This window comes from Branchiostoma floridae, chromosome 3 (genome assembly GCF_000003815.2).
Source record: "Branchiostoma floridae strain S238N-H82 chromosome 3, Bfl_VNyyK, whole genome shotgun sequence".
Taxonomy (NCBI): domain Eukaryota; kingdom Metazoa; phylum Chordata; class Leptocardii; order Amphioxiformes; family Branchiostomatidae; genus Branchiostoma; species Branchiostoma floridae.
The window spans coordinates 26,039,246-26,055,313 of NC_049981.1; the positions used below are offsets into that span (position 1 = coordinate 26,039,246).

Consider the following 16,068-nt stretch of genomic DNA (forward strand, 5'->3'; position numbering starts at 1 on the left):
GCAGCCTGTAGCCTGAGTACCATCCTCCGTAGTGCTGCAGTCACTCAGACTAGGCAGCCTGGCCCCATCCCAGTCTTAAGTTTAAGTTGAAATCAATGAAAACACATAAAAACTCAACCAAACAAGTCCATCACAACCAGGTACACTTTTATTGAACCACCAGTGAGGAAGGAAGAGTAGAAGAAGATTGGTACATAACCACACATTCTACATATGTGTTGGACATCCTGAAAATGGTAAGAACAACAGCAGCCTATTCTACGTAACATTTTACTACAAATGTACATGTACACAAGACCTTAAGTGCATAGATTCTTGGTCAGTTGAAGGCACAATGAATGCCATCACTTTACTTATCCTTAATCTTACTTAACAGGCATTGTTGTGGTCTTGGTAACAAATAAATGTTTATTGCCAAGTCATAAGCAATACCTTGTTTACCTAGCGTAACTTTAAAACTTAGCCATAGAGGCTAGCCACTAAATGTTGAAAAACAGATGAAGAATTTAATTCATAAAGTTTCCTTTTGACTTGGGCTATCTTCTGAGCTAAACAGTTTATTTTTATTGCAAAATGACAGTTTACAACATTAAGTGGCCAACCTCAAATTGATGTATGTACAAACTATGTAGCCCTTAAATCTTTACTCCCTCACTAGACTATGTATGTGAATTCCAAGAACAATCATTGGAGAACACCACATCCTACATATATATACAGATTAGCAGCATATAGGCAACAAGAGTTTCTATCCCACACCCAATATTCAAGAAGAAAACAATAATATTTCACTTTTGTTTACTGTGATCTTTCCACTTTATATCAGTCATATACTATTATAATAGTATAAAGATGATCAGATTCAGGATAGCTAACACAGGGTTGATAGAATAGTTGGCTTTGTCAGATACATCATTCTAGAATATAGATTTTATTTTTGTGTCTGTAACAATCATGTACATCTTCAATCAGCTTATCTAACATGTACACCTCAGTAGCTTTTATGATTACTGGAAATGTAGGACTTTTTCTTTGGTTATCACAAGTGATTGAGAGGTAAAGGGAAAGTCAGCAACAGGCACACAGTTGTAAGCAAAGCTGAAGCTGCACTGGACTGGGTTAAGAGTTAGTCAACATAGTCGGACCAGTGCCCCATGGTGAGGTTGTTGTCGCGCAGCAGTTTTTCCTTTTTCTTCAGGTCGTGAATGACGGCGGGGTGAACTCCCTTGGTTGGCTCCTGGGTCCTGTAGCTGCAAGCACCAAGGGGCACGGTGAGATGGGGGCAAAATTTCTACTCTGCGGGCTACAATCTTACCTAAGTTGTACTACACAAATGTATATGATTTGGGGCAATTGTATTCACAGCTGTAAGTTTCATGTGAAATGTGGCTGTCAGTCCTCTGTATATTTTTTATTTCAATGAGTAATTTGATATTTTGGTTAGAGTGCTGTTTGCTACGGATGTCCATTGATTTGAATTTGTAAGTTATAATAATCGTCCTCATGCCCTTTGTACACTTGTCAAACTGAAAGTCAATTTGTATACTTGTGCATTTTCCCAACAGAACTATTATGGAATACAGACAACTCACAGTAAAATCACTGAAATAGGGCCACAGTTTTGTGTCATAGACAACGCTCACTCAATATACTTTACTCAACTACATTCAAAGTACATTATGTTCAAAATATGTTTTTACAGATGTATTGTCATGTCATACATTTTGCTTTTGATAGTGAAATGGAAGGATGATTATATACAGATGACACTCCTAGGTTAATTGATTTTGCTGTTTTCACAATCATGATTTTATATCACACGGTATAGACTGAGTTCTTTACTTTTTGTGGCCATGAGATTTGGCCCGTGCAGATTTGGACATTTCTTCTTTCAGAACGCCGTAGAGCCGTTTCTGGTCGGTGGGGGTGAGCGACAGGACCTGTCTGGTCAGGTGCTCCGTACGACTGTCGGAAAAAATTCAGAAAATGGGCAGCTTTTAATCTCGGCTCAAGAAATGGACAGTATTTGGAGATCGTTGGAAATTTGTGGTAGGATGTAGGAGGAACGTAAGTTAAGGTTAGACGCCTGTTACAGTATAAAAGTTATTCAAGCAACTGTGGATAGATTTTATAAACTATCAGGTATTACAAATATTATCCACTATCTTTCGTAAGCAACTGAAGCATCAGGATCAGGATACTATCTTTCAGTCACAGCTGAAAGATAGCGGATGCTTTCTGAAACATCTGACCATTTGCAACATCTATCCAGTTACTTGAGTAACTTCTGTGTTAGCAATTTAGGAGGCAGATTGGATTGAAGTAGAGTTGGTAGATAGTAACAATCATTGGGATTTTAGTTATTCAATTGTTACAGGTATATTATAGGGAGTTAGGAAGACGGCATGAGGTCAGCAGCAAGTATGATTTTATTGGCGAATAAATGATTGCCCTTTTTCATTTTTGATGGATTGAGGTAGAGAGAAGATGATGCGTCAAGTTATTGTAAGGAATCATCGGGTTTAAAGGTTAAATGATATTGAGGTAGAATTGGATGCATTTCAATTCATCAGAGGATGGATGAAGATGAATTGAATGATGAAATGAAACTTGTTGGATGGCATGATGGTTGTTAGTGGATAAGATGCAGCTGTTAAGACGGTCACCAGTTATCATGAAGTCTGAAAGGAAGGTACTGATGATGGGTTTCTGAGGGTAGAAAAAGTCTTACTCTTCAAAGGCATGTATGAAAGATCAAAGCCTAACAAACATAACAAAATAGTCCAAATACACGGCAACATTGCATTGTTTCTGCACTGTCAAATATCTGTGAACAAACGTGAATATAAAAGTGTGCCCACTTCAGACTGTAGGCAAGACAGATCACAGCAAGGCAGTTCTGAGGGACCCTGCATGGCACATGACTCTGTATACACTAGCACAAAGCCTACAGGTTTGCTCACCTGACCTAGGCTAGTACTCTACAAGATGGGTTCTGGTTATGGGTCCCTGCTTATACACAAGTTTGTGTGCTTTTGGTCCTTCGTCGGACTTGGCTTGCTTTGACTTTGCTCTCCTAAGCACAAACATAGGCAAGCAAGATTCAGTTACATTCTATGCTATACCTAATGTGATAAACTTGAAAATGAAAAATCAAATTTTAAAGGAAAAAAAAGTTTCCCTCATTTAGATAATACAAATGTACCTACAATGAAAGTTGCAAGGTTTCTTTTGGCCAGCAAAAAATATGGTAGTTCGTAGTAGACTAGGAGAAGGACTTTTTTCTCCAACTTTCTCAATTTCTAGAAGTGGTGTATAGCTATAGGGTACACATCCAGATCTTAATGTTTGAATCGTGTATCATTTTTCGCTGATGAATACCTACCGATCCTTCTTGTGGGATTTCCGTTTTTCTCCCCCGCTCAGGGCAGCTAGATGTTCCTGCTGGGCGCGATGCTTGGCCTCGATCCGTTCGCGCCTCTGCTGCTCCAGTCTAGCGGCCTGCTCGGCACTGCGGGCCTGTTCCTCAGCCTGGGGCACAAAGAACAATGTTGGTAAGTTGGAGTTTTCCTTTCTTACATAACACATGTCTAGCACTGATATAATATCTATTTTGTATATATGGTCATAATCAGTCACCACATGTAAGTACATTTCTTTCCAAAGTGAAATCCGTCTGTTCTGAGCAAAAAGACTTGAATTTTTAGATGTGTAATTACACAATCCACATTAACAACCTTACAGTCTGGTGTCCAGGTTTTTGCTAATCACCTGTTTTGTCACTCCTTCCTCCAATGTGGTAGCTCATATTGAATAACTAAGATGATCAGTAGCTTTGTTAAAATGGGTTTTGTTTGCTATTAATATTTAATAGTAGAAGTGATATTAAACCACTCTATGTAAAGTAAGATATAGGTATGAATGGTTCCCTTTTGATAATGTAGGTTTGCAGTATACAGTCATTGATCAAGTAAACTTTTTAACTCAGGGGATCTCCTGATGCAACATGTTCCTACCATAGGACTCCATGGTTTCTCCATTATACCTCCACAGTCACCAAACTCAACTGTGTTCCCTCCCTTCCATACGCAGCAGGACAAGGAATATGGAATATGTCAATGTCACCACTTTATTGTCTATATCAATTATCAGTATTACCATGCATGTCTATTGTAATGAATTAGTTAAAACAATGAACACAGTGATGAAAGACACGTTAAATGGAAACAAAAGTTTTTAAATTTATTTCCTGTAAAATGCTTGACATTCTGTTTTTTTCTTTTCATTTTCCTGATTGTGGTATATGAGTTCAACTCAGTCAGTGAGAATAAAAACTTATGACTTAAATGGTATGAAGTCTTGGATGATGCAACATAAACAGAGTGGACAGGAACAAACCATGACTCAACAAAACTGTTTGCTGATGTAAAGAGAATATAGAGACTAAAAGACTTGTAAACAAATTCTTTCACAAGATTCATTTTGAAATGCCCAGGTTGCTATTGAAATGAAAAATGTGGATAAGAATTAAGCTCCAGGGGGATGATCTTAGAATAAACAATGGCTGTAATCATGCACTAGAAGGTAAACAGTTGTATTGGGCCTTCTGTTGTGCAAAGGTGTATGATATCGTTTGTCCTACCGCAGGTGAGGCAAATCGGACAGCCTTTTCCACAGACAGGTCACCAAACAAGCTGTCCAAGTCCTCTGCTGCCTTCACACCACAGAGACACAAAACAAAGACATTTGTGTTTACATGTGTCAATGCTCATGGTATTCATTATTGCAGTGCAGGTACGGTCAAGGTGCTTTTATATGATAAAAGCTCCTTGGTACGGTCAAACCAGCTGCTGTACCAGTGTCCACCTCTAAATGTAAGGACCACCTGGCCCGTATGACCCCTTTTTGATGGTCCTTTAGATGATTTTTCCAATTGACACAGGTATGAAAAAACCTGCCTATACTGTAGCCTTGTATCCAGCCATATTATAGCTTCAAGTTTCTTCTGCTCACAAATATGGAGAGGACAAAGGAGAGTCTGGAGCTATAAAAAAAAAATTAGTATTATATGGCTGGATACCAGGCTACCTAATATACTGACCATCTGTCCATCTGACCATGGTCCTCTGATCTTAAGTGGTACCATTGATATTGTGTGCCCATAGCCCATTTTTGCAGCCATGAAGTAACAGTGCAGGATGTCCAATTGTGCCATGTACCATGACCAGTGTACAGCTACAAGTAATAGTTGTCTGCAGTACATGATCAAGTTTTGGTGCATCTTAATACTTTGGTGCATTTTCATTCTTTTGTCAGGCATTGGGGGCGCAGACTTGTGCAGTGAGTAAAAAAAAAAAATCAACTAACAACTGCAAGTCATAACTACCAGTATCATTTTACTGTCCATAACAGGTGATCAAATCTTGACATGCATTGAAGGTGCAGAATGATGCAGTGATGAGTGTAAAGAAACTTTAACTAACAGCTCCCTGGCATTATAGCATCAACTGTCCATAGCAGGTGATCAAATCTTGACAGGCATTGGAGGTGCAGAATGATGCAGGGTGTAAAGAAACTTGCACTACCGGTAACACCTCCCTGGCATTATAACTACCAGCATCAACTGTCTATGTTGGGTGATCAAGTTCTGGTGCTTCTCCTGTCAGGCACTGAAGGTGCAGAGTGGTGCTGGGAGTAAAGAAACTGGAACTAACAGCTCCTGCGGCCCTGGCTGCCTGCTGCAGGTTTGGTGGAACGACTGGCTCGCTCATCTCGCTGCTAGATCTGCTCATCTGAGAGTCGGCTCTCCCTCCTTCTCCATCATCCATGATGGGGCTGAAGGGTGCTGCGGAACCAGACCGGGCGCAACCAGGCATCCCGCTACCAGCTCTCGACGGCGGCGTGCCAAGGCGACTGCCGTTCCGTGTACTCTTTGGAACGTCAATGAATCTTGGTTCTCCGGTATGACACATGCCTCCGTCTGGTTGGACTAACTCGTTGGGCGAGTCACAGCTGCCACCTGACGGGCCGAGCATCGGAGGTCCATCCATTGGACCACCCTGTGGCATCATGTCAGCTGTTGTGGGATGCCCCATGTCAGGAGAGAAGGGCTTGGGACTTTCCTGTAGATATGAGTAGTCCTCTCAACATTGGTACATGTAATTCATCCTTAGTGAATATCTAGCCTCATTGATGTGGGTGTTTTGACACCATCCAGAATTCACTAGAATATGTCTTCTTTTTTTATAGCAGTTTTTGTGTGAAGCCCCAAATACTCTTAACTCAGGCCTGAATACTTTTTCACTAGTATTTTACATACAAAATATAGAACACTTTTGTGGCCTACAAAATGCGGGTGTTATCCAAAATCCTGATTCCTTAGTTTGCAAGAGTCTTACTTCTTTTTGAATGAGATATTGGACTTGTATAAAAAGGGCCATGCATATTTTATGTACTAGTATCAAGTATGTAGTCAATTGAAATTTATGCCATACATCATATTGCTCAAACACAAAGGGAACAATGGACTTGATAACAGACCTGAGTACTCTATTGTATGGGGAAGGTGCTTTATGAGTTATGAATTGGGAGTGGTCATGCATAATTAATATTCAACAAGCAGACTGAAAGGAAAGGAAATGTATGTCTGTCATGAACAGAAAAGATACGGTCATTTTGTGATATATGCTTGGCTGTGGTACTTGTGTCTATCAGTACCATATGAAAAGTAAGCCAGGGCTTGGTTGAAGGTCAAAAGAGGATTAACCCACATCATATATGATGCAAGAGAAATTATAATTGTCTTTTTGTTGGTGCTGTGTAAAGTCATTGAAAATGAAAGATATGAAGAAAACTCCATGAAAATGGATAGACAAAGATATGAACTAATGCAAGCATGTTTTGGCCAACTGTTGGTCCTTATGGATGTAATATCTGTCAGTCTATTCAACACTGTTAATTCCTTTTGTTCACCTTGACAGAAAAATTCCATGGTAATGCTGTATTTATATAAAATAGAATGCACTTTATCCCAATAGGAGATATAACATTGACTTGTGATTAACAGTGCATTCTGTATTTTGATGGATGGCTGTGTCCTTTGCTTGATTTTAATATCATCCTTCAGGCCTTGTAGGTATTCACATTCCTCTCATGCCAGTCCCACGGCTAGCGATGCCCCTGGTGTATTGGGCTGCAATCCATCCTTTTCACTGCTTTAGTGCTTTCTAGACATCAGCTAATCAGATACCCTTCTTCCTGCCCACCAGTATCGTGACCATCTAATGTCAAGAGGCAACATGATTGGCTTGTGGGGGACAGTCAGTGTCTGATTGGCTGACAGCCGGTCAGCGCTAAGGCAGCAAAAAGAACACAACACAGGCCAGGATGCCAAGGCAGTGGGCCTGGCATGAGAGGATGTGATGATATTAACATAGAGTGTGTATTTTTTCACAGACGACTTACTGTCATGTCAGGCGACCAGGGTTGGCCGTCCTGCAGCAGCACATCCGGCCGGAGATCAGGGTGGAAGGGGTTATCCCAGGACATCCCAAACTATGGGTCCATGGAGCAGCATGAGGGGACAGACAGTGTTTACAGACCAGTGAAAGCAAGAGGATAGTCATGCCATAGACCGTGTATTTAGAGGAAATATCTCTTAGGGGCAACCTGATAGCAATGTATTGCTACACCTTCATGACTACAAAATCTCTAAAAAATGCAGAGCCTGTTGAACCAGCATGTGGTGATGGTAAAGAGGCAGTTGGAAATTGTCAAAAATTGGAATAATGTGGCATCCATTCAGTAATTGTGCATGTTCATTGTGCTTGGTAATTCCTTTTTGTCTTTCGCCGCGCTTCCGCGGCGAAAGGCAATCAGACTGATATTAGATTGCTGTCCGTCTGTCCGTCCGTCCGTCCGGGTCGACCATGCCATACCGTGCTAGCGAGATATTCTACCCTGCAGATTCGATGGTATTGCCAAAGGCCATGCAAGTACTAGTATGTATGACATACGTATCGGCCTGCCATGAATGTGCAGCTTGGTTTATACATGGCTTATTAGCAGGAATAAAGGACCTGCAATGTGCCCTGCACAACGTATTTGTAGACGTCTATTCAACCAAAGACCTCCGCGATTCAACTTGTACTATATCTGCAAGGTAAAGAGAAAACATTTAAGGTATCTTTGCGTACGTGTATTCGATGGATATCAGTCACACTTCGTTTCTCTTAGTGAACGCGGCGCGTACGAAAGGGTCCAAACGTTGTGGTGTCTTTCCTCCCAGTAGGTAGGGGTAGGTCGGACCTTATGATTAGGCGGTCAAGAAACACTGGGCAAGTTCCAAGGACGTTATCGTCCTTGGCAAGTTCAGAGCATAACAACGTTACAATGCCAGCAGTTGAAGGAAATCTTCATCTCACAATCTGTCACTACCACACGGCAATATTGCAATGTAATTGTGGAATATAGCGTTTTTCGTGTGCGTAGAAATGAAAAAGAAATTTTCTTTGACACGGGTGGGCGCAAAGCATCATGGGGCAGCAAAGAAAGTAGATAGCGGGGAACCCCCTACAGCTGTAGGATCAACCAATCAGAGGTGCGTATTGCGATCACGTGCACGTCTTAGCTAGCTGCAAGCGTAAAAAATCCTGGAATTGGGCGGGCAGTCTTCAATCCCAGTGTCAAAGATATTTCCACGGCTTGCGGAGCTAGCGGCAATGCGAAAAAAATCCTCGGCTTGCGCTGAGGAACTGGGCGGGCAGTCTTCAGTCCCAATGCCGTCGACTGGACAGCGGCAAGCACGTCGCTAGCTCGTGAAACACACAATGACGTAATTGCTGTTTGTTTTACTAGGGGTGAAACCGTCATTTCACCATGTTTCACTCTTTTGTCACGTAGGTGCAATATTTGCTTTCACCCTTTCATATTTACATGGGAACAATGCGAATCCGGGTGACACATTTTCACCGTGTTTCACCAACATTCACCCATTATGTGCCATTTTCACCGTACGCCGTGTGGTAATGATCAAGGAGGTTAAAAAGAGATGGTAGTTGCAATGGAAAGAGATCCTAAAATCTTCCTAAACTTCAACCTACACAAGAACAGCATCGGCTGTCCCGACATAGTCAGGAGAAAAGCAAGGTAAGGGGTGGACACAATAAACTATACAGCAAAATATGACTCTTAGCAAGGAGGTTAACCTCGTTGCTTTTAGTCCTTCTTTAACCTCCTTGCTTTTAGTCTTCAGATGCGCCATATGCATGACGGGTAAAATGTTGATTTGTACCTGTTTTTACAGATTTCATGTTTTTAAGAAACTGACAAATGTCGTAAGTGTTGTCCAAAATTTAACATTATTTGGCGGATATCCACAGTATTTGTTGTAGCATTCTAAAGCTATGAAAACTTCATAACTAAATAAAATGATAACATGCTCTTGGCCACAAAAGAAGTGACCAACAGTAATTATATTGTCTGGCTATGTTACATTTGCTATTTGACCTGGAGTCCAAATTTCTGGAGAATCATTATTTGTTTGATTGTTTGGTTGTTTGGAGGTTTGGTTGTTGAACCTCATATTTAAAACAAGGAGAGTTTTCGGTTTTTACAGTGAGTAGGTTAGTTCCAGTGCCACAAAGCCTGTGTCTACATCGAACATGTGTCTAGTTGTAACATATTTTGATTACCCCACAACTCGCTCATTTTTGCATCCCCTTTCCTTACAGAGAGAGCATTAAGCAGGTAGCTAAGCTGTTGGTGCAGATCCATGCCTTGGACCACGCCCTGCAGGTCGCCAGAGAACACAGCCTCAAGGATCTCAAACAGATGGTTGTCGGGCGGTAGCACATGGTTACCACACAGGATACTATACATCCTTCAGAAACTTGGGAACATGGGATTTCAAAAAACTTACCACCTGTAGCTTTTACACTGGTCAGCTTGTGGTCATCTCATATGGTAAAGGATATCTAGTCCATTGTATAGTAAGTCCTTTCATGAACTAGTGATATTGAGTAGCACAAACTTAGATGGGGGAGGGGAGGACCAGGTCGGATCAAAGAAATCTCCAATTGTTTCCATCTCATGTGAACTGGGTTGACAGACATGATGTAAGATTTTGGTGTAGAAATGGCCATTGTAACAAACCTATAATTACCGGTATGTAATTTTAGTACGCCTTATTCTTATAAAGGATTCATACCTTCTGTAACATCTGGAGTCTGTACATGTTCATAGTGTGTACTGGTGCAGTCTCTCTGCTAGCAGGTAGTGAAGAAATACAGTCAGAATATGATGTCCTTTCCACTTTTACATTGTACAACTCAAGTGATGGCTATCATGAGGAAATATCTGCCTTTGATCAACATTCATTGAACGGAAAAAAAGCATCCATCCTGAATCTTAGCACATTCTAATCGTGTTTGGTGAAGACTGGTGACAGTGTATAGATTGACTTGAGTAGGGAACTGTGAGCATTGTACATACAGGAAAGATGTGAAAGCTATATACAATGTATCTACTGAGTTTTGTGGAGGTCTACTGTCAAAAGAGTCAAATAAAACTTGATTTTTTTTTTTTGCATACAAAAATCGTTACCGACTGAATTTGTCAGTTATTCTATTTATGAATCTCCTAAAGGCACAGCATCAAGTTCTCTGACGAGGTCTTTTTTAACCTCCTTGGTGTTATTAAACAGCCGTCGGGGTCTCGCTGGCGGCGTCTCGCGTCCTCCCCAGCCATGTGGAAATTTTGGAAGGTCGGTGACCGGAGAGAGCTCGCCCGGAACGTCGCATGTATAGACAACTACTTTTGTATAGTTGCATATGTTGGAACAAATAGCAATTTATTACAGGCCTGCGATAACAAAACCTACTAGTATATTGTTTTCGTTGGCGTCCATGGGCGCCACCATTTTGTCCCAAGGGAGTGTCGCATGTTGGGAAGGGGTGTCGCGATTTTGATGTGTTATTACGATGTTACAATTTTAGGACCATATATCCGTGCACAAAATAAAGCGCTTATATACCGACGCTTTCGATCAGTCCTCTGATCCTTCTCAAGTTGAAATGACCCAGAGCCTAAGTCACGATGTGGAGAATTACCTCTATGAAATCCAGAATTGTGCAGAGATCTGACGTGGGGTGGGTGGCGGTTGCATGTGGAAAATTGCTTACTACTCGAAATTTCAAGGGATCTTCGTGGAAGAAACTTCAACAAAAGTGTATCCCTCTTTGATATATGTAAAATACACTGACTAATATTTTATCTAATTGATTTCAAATGAGAAGATTCCAAGCTACCCCGATGGAGTGAGTTTGTGGCCCATAACCACTGACGTAATGAATCAAAATCTCAATAATTTTGCTTTCCGAAAAGAAATGAAACGTTCCTTTCAACATACCACAATGAAACTGCATTTGCATTTTGAAACTCATTAAGTACAATTTTATTAACAGACACAGACCTGACAAAAATCAGTAAACTGGATGCTGCACCAATTAGAAAATGAACACATTATATCAGCAGGCATCTATACGTTTAAGGGCTTACTGGTGCAATAAATTACGAGAACAAATTGAATAAACTTTGTACGTCAACGTACAGAACAAGTGTTGTTCACATGAACATAGGACTTTATAACACCAGTGGTAATCAGATACTCCACTAATTCCTTAGTAGCGAAATGGACAATTGTTTTGAGTATCGCCCCTTCAAAAGTTTGCACAGACCATCAAGTCCGGACCTGCACCTGATCCTTTGTACCTGTACCTGAATTTTCTGTTCCAGTACCCACCCCTAGTTCATACCATTGAAACTGTTCTGAAACTCATCTGGTAAAAGTTTTACTTACTCAATATAAGTAAGCGAAAGACCAGCTTTTTTTAAAAGCTCTTGTTTATTAACAAGGTTGATGTTCTGTAATTTTTTTTGCCCATGCTGATAGTCTTCCATACTCCCCACTTCACACAACTGTCACAGCCTCAAGTGTAAAAGGGGTTTAAGCAATGGTTAATGTTTCGGATTCCACAGTAACAGTTTGTGCACTACTTCATCCTTTTTCCTCCAGCAGTGTCCTGCAAAACGCAGTCTCCTTTGCCGAAAAGCGTCTACTCAAGCCATACTTTGCACACGATTGGCAGGTACTTCATTAGTGACTAGCTCCTAATGTTTCAGACACCTGACGCTGGCGTGCCACCTCTTTTCAGTGGCAGCGACCTGTTTCATAAAGGCCACCATGTCCAGTTTTTGTTCCAGCCCAGGACCTCTCTCTCAGGCATCACCCAATCTGCCATTTCTCCATTTTCTTAGGGATGAAGTTTCCCCCACTTTGTGTAACAAATAGGGCAGCAGGGAACCTTTAACTGAGGAGAGACAAATCTTTAACTCCAGACAGTACAAAGCGCTTCTGGATCAAGTGTTGTTGAAAACACTAAGACTCCGGCACTGTGAAACTTTATATGCTGGCAAAATAAATAAAGACAGGGGAGGTTTTGTGCAAGGGTGGTGAGCATGTTTGTCTGTTGTATCTACTGTGTGGGCAGATCACCCCGACCAATCGAATGGGGACATCCCTCGCGAATGTGCACACTCCTCTAGAAAATAGGACACTCCTCAAGCGTACCTGCCCTGATTACCTGGACCGCCAATTGTTCTTTGGCCCAATTTCTAGCGTGGGGGGAAGATTACTTTGCTTTGTGACTTGCTAATCTGTAATTATCCTCTCGTGACGGCTCATTTTCTATCCGGCTTAGTACCTATAATTCAGAGCCCCCCAATCAAAAGCAATTCACAAAACTTACAAAAGTCAAGTCAATATATTGCAACCTGCTGTTTCTTTGGTCCAGAATGAATGTTTGAAAAAGGGTCCATGTTTTAGTGCAAAAACTGTATCCACAGAGTTATGAGGAATTGTGTTCGGGAACACACCAAATTCACCATGGAAATGCCATGGCAACGGAATCTGTCAGTGGGTGACTGCCAGCCTTTCATTCACTCATCCTTTTGTAAACACCAAAAAATTACCCCTGTCATTTCCTTTGTGGTGCAATTAATGCAATTTGAACGCTCTGCGTGCCTGGCACAATGCTTCATCTGACAACATGTTTCTATAGTTTTGTGAGCTAGAATTCCGACTGCGAGGTACCTTTCTTCAAATGGATATTTCACTTCGGCAGCTACTTTGATGACCACTGGGGTGTGACAAAACGGAAGATGCAACCATGGTTAAGAATTTGTATGGGAAGATCTTAAGCAGCCGGATGTCTCCATGGTGACACACTACATCGCTTGGGAATGACGTATTCAGTCGCCGCGTCTGTTTGGCGCTGATTACGATCTTTAAGTAGACGAGGGTGTAGACGTGTGGGCTAAATTTTCAATAGTGAGCTAATTTGTGCACACACAGAAAAGACCTGAAGTGCCTATAAGTGTCATACTTCTGTCTTAGTTTATGTACAAGACGTCGGCAGGTGTGTCCGGTGTGTTTGTTCTCACCGAGTGGGGTCTTTCTCACCGCAGGTAAAGGGTAAATACGGGTGAAATTGAGCGGGTTCGTCCGTCTAAACATCAGACTCCGTGCGTATAATTGGTGACGATAGGTCGTGACTATTGGGCCGTTCGGCCAGATTTAGCGTGACGCCGTGGAAAAACAGGTGCTATTCAGGTACCTGACACGACGGGAGAATCGTGGCGGTCTGCATACTGCTTTGTGTTCAGACATTTTTTTTCGCATGAATTGGATGGAAGGAATGTGAATGGAGTTATTTTTTTCAGAAATATGAGTATGAAACATACTCATAATGAGGCTAATGCTTGTTTCCCTCCATACATCGTAATGCGGCAAGCTCGTTGCCAGGAGCAGCCAGTTCCAAACGAAACGCCCCTTACTAGTGGGCCGTGGACAACTCCTGTAACTAGGGCACACGCATTAAGTAACTGTTATCATTCCAGACTGCCTTTTAAAGGGAAGTTTTTCTTGTGCTTCAGGGGTAAAAATGGCAGTTCACGGCCGTGTGGAGCTCAAAAGACCACGGCCAGGGGCCGTTTTAATGTTCGTTTGGCCACGGATTCAGCTGTTTGGAGAGCACACAATGAATCTGTAGCTAGGATCATTCCGGAACACCTATAGGCCAGTTGTGACGTGGGCTCCGACGTGATTAAAGATAATGGTACTTTTATAACAGCAATCGTTGTCAAAAGGACAAAAACACACACCTGCGCTTTGTTGCTAACTATAACGACGCGGTAATGCAAGACGTCGTACTTACACGGTTCACGGGTTACACCAAGCAACTCTCTTAGTACCTTAACATTTGTGAGTGCTAATAAAGTCGAAACTTGCCCAGTGCTAGATCGTATAAAAATGGTGTACACAAGTCCTTGTAAATGGTTGCAATCTTTGTCGACAATGAAGGGCGCACGTACAGTACAGGGCACGCCCAAGACTTGCGATGTCGCAAGGGGTTTATAAATATGAACTCCTGCCGTGCCCAAAGCGAGGATATAATTGGGCGCTTATCAAAGTTGATGGGTGAGATTTTGGAGACGGCGTCATTTTAAGCACGATTAGGCCTTATTCGGTGTTTAGAAGCTCGGCGAGAGCTAACTTATCGAGCGTTCTTGCTGGGAAAATCAGGCGAGCTTTTAAAATGATAACGGAGACCAAACAAATGTTAGATAAATGATCTGGTAGATCTAATACAATTAATTATTTGTGCCAGTACGCGCATTGATGATGGCGACATTATTGCGTGTGGATTGTTCTGGAGTGTTCTTTATCAGCGCCGCTTCTTGAGTTATGGATGGGAGATATTTTTGGTAGTCTGGACTCTCTGGTTGTAGGAGAGCACACTCTCTTTCACTCACCCTTACCGGTAGATATCGATAGCAAAAATGGGCTTGTAACTTTTGGAAGTCGGACTGTCAGAAAATTGCAGCGCATTCGGGCTGAGCTGTGACTAGCTATCCACCTTCCACCATATTCGGACAACCTTCTTTTGCAATGTATTTGTTTAAAAAAAAGACTTCTATGGAGTAGTAAGAACTTGAGGGAGGATTGGTAAGTGAAACATGTCCGGCCGCGAAACAAGCAAGGGGCTGACACGTCATGTACCTTATACACCTGACTACCGCCCGTCTGGCCTTCCTACACACCTTGATAGTTTTTATGACATTTAGGGTTGCAATTCCTACTCCAGTAAACAGTGTTTGTATTCAAGAGTTTATGGTGCGTAAACTTATGCCCAAGTTTACAAGTTAAAGGAGATCGCGGTGATTGCCACCTGCGGGCCCGGCCCGACGTGCGGCAGGTGCGGGCCGACTCACCTCCTTCTGTGCCAGCCGCTGCAGCGCCACTTGCTTCCGGTCGAGCACCTGCTGCCTCCGCAGCGCTTCCAGGTGATACGCCCCGCAGGTAGTCGTCATGTCGTCCGCCTACACCTTCCTGCACACACACCGAGCCGAAATAACGAGCGGATCACTGCCGTATCGCGAGCTGAAGTGACGAGAAAATTCCGATGGTAGGCGGCCAGGTGAGCCTCTGTTTGCATTGCCGTGAATAGGCCCACCTCTCGGCTTCCCCGTCGGCATGGCAACGGGCGTGCAGGGCGCATGCGCTGTGCGTATGAATAGAAGGACGTGCCCATTCTGGTTTTCTGTTGACGGGGGATCAATTACCTGGACTTTAGCCCACATTATTGAAAACAAATAAGACGACGTTATAACAATACGCCTGCCTGGGTGTCGCAAAATTACCTAGCTACATGTAAATACTATTCTGGGATATATGTTTCAGTGGTTACGTCTGTGATCTTGTTAACTGTCTAAGTCTTCTTTATCGAGACGTGTTGGTAATTTCAGAAATATATTATAAAACTTAATCAGTAAGAATTTACTCTTGCCTTTTCCCAACTGTGCAATCTTTGTCGAAATTCTGAAACGAACCTAATAACCTTAATATTGCCCTACGTCCATTCGCCATTTGAAAATATTATAGTAATTCATAGCAGACATATTTATGTGCAAGTAAGTATATAAGCTCAAGATATTCTGACATACATGGAA

At 42.1% G+C, this 16,068-nt stretch overlaps 1 protein-coding gene across 4 annotated transcripts; it reads right to left on the reverse strand.

The window, feature by feature from the left end:
- Positions 1–126: 126 nt before the first annotated feature.
- On the reverse strand, positions 127–15,614 carry LOC118412074. 4 transcript variants are annotated; one of them, XM_035814697.1, is made up of 8 exons: positions 15,331–15,608; positions 7,465–7,554; positions 5,715–6,122; positions 4,643–4,714; positions 4,017–4,079; positions 3,386–3,531; positions 1,843–1,965; positions 127–1,250 (listed from the first exon to the last, which is right to left on the reverse strand). In XM_035814697.1, the coding sequence occupies exons 1-8, from the start codon at positions 15,427–15,429 to the stop codon at positions 1,127–1,129; spliced, it is 1,125 nt and encodes a 374-aa protein (XP_035670590.1). In that variant the 5' UTR covers positions 15,430–15,608; the 3' UTR covers positions 127–1,126. The 4 variants fall into 4 exon arrangements, with proteins under 4 accessions (XP_035670590.1, XP_035670591.1, XP_035670592.1 ...); XM_035814699.1 differs by lacking the exon at positions 1,843–1,965 and adding an exon at positions 2,964–3,076 and having other exon boundaries at positions 1,115–1,250; positions 15,331–15,613; XM_035814700.1 differs by lacking the exon at positions 127–1,250 and adding an exon at positions 2,964–3,076 and having other exon boundaries at positions 1,834–1,965; positions 15,331–15,614.
- Positions 15,615–16,068: the final 454 nt, after the last annotated feature.

Coding starts and splice junctions, on each gene's coding strand:
- LOC118412074 (XM_035814697.1), bottom strand. CDS start 15,429: ATGACGACTACCTGCGGGGCGTATCACCTGGAAGCGCTGCGGAGGCAG. Junction 6,123..7,464: donor CCTGGTCGCCTGACATGACA/GTAAGTCGTCTG, acceptor TCATATCTACAG/GAAAGTCCCAAGCCCTTCTC. Junction 3,532..4,016: donor AGAAACCATGGAGTCCTATG/GTAGGAACATGT, acceptor TTTGTGCCCCAG/GCTGAGGAACAGGCCCGCAG.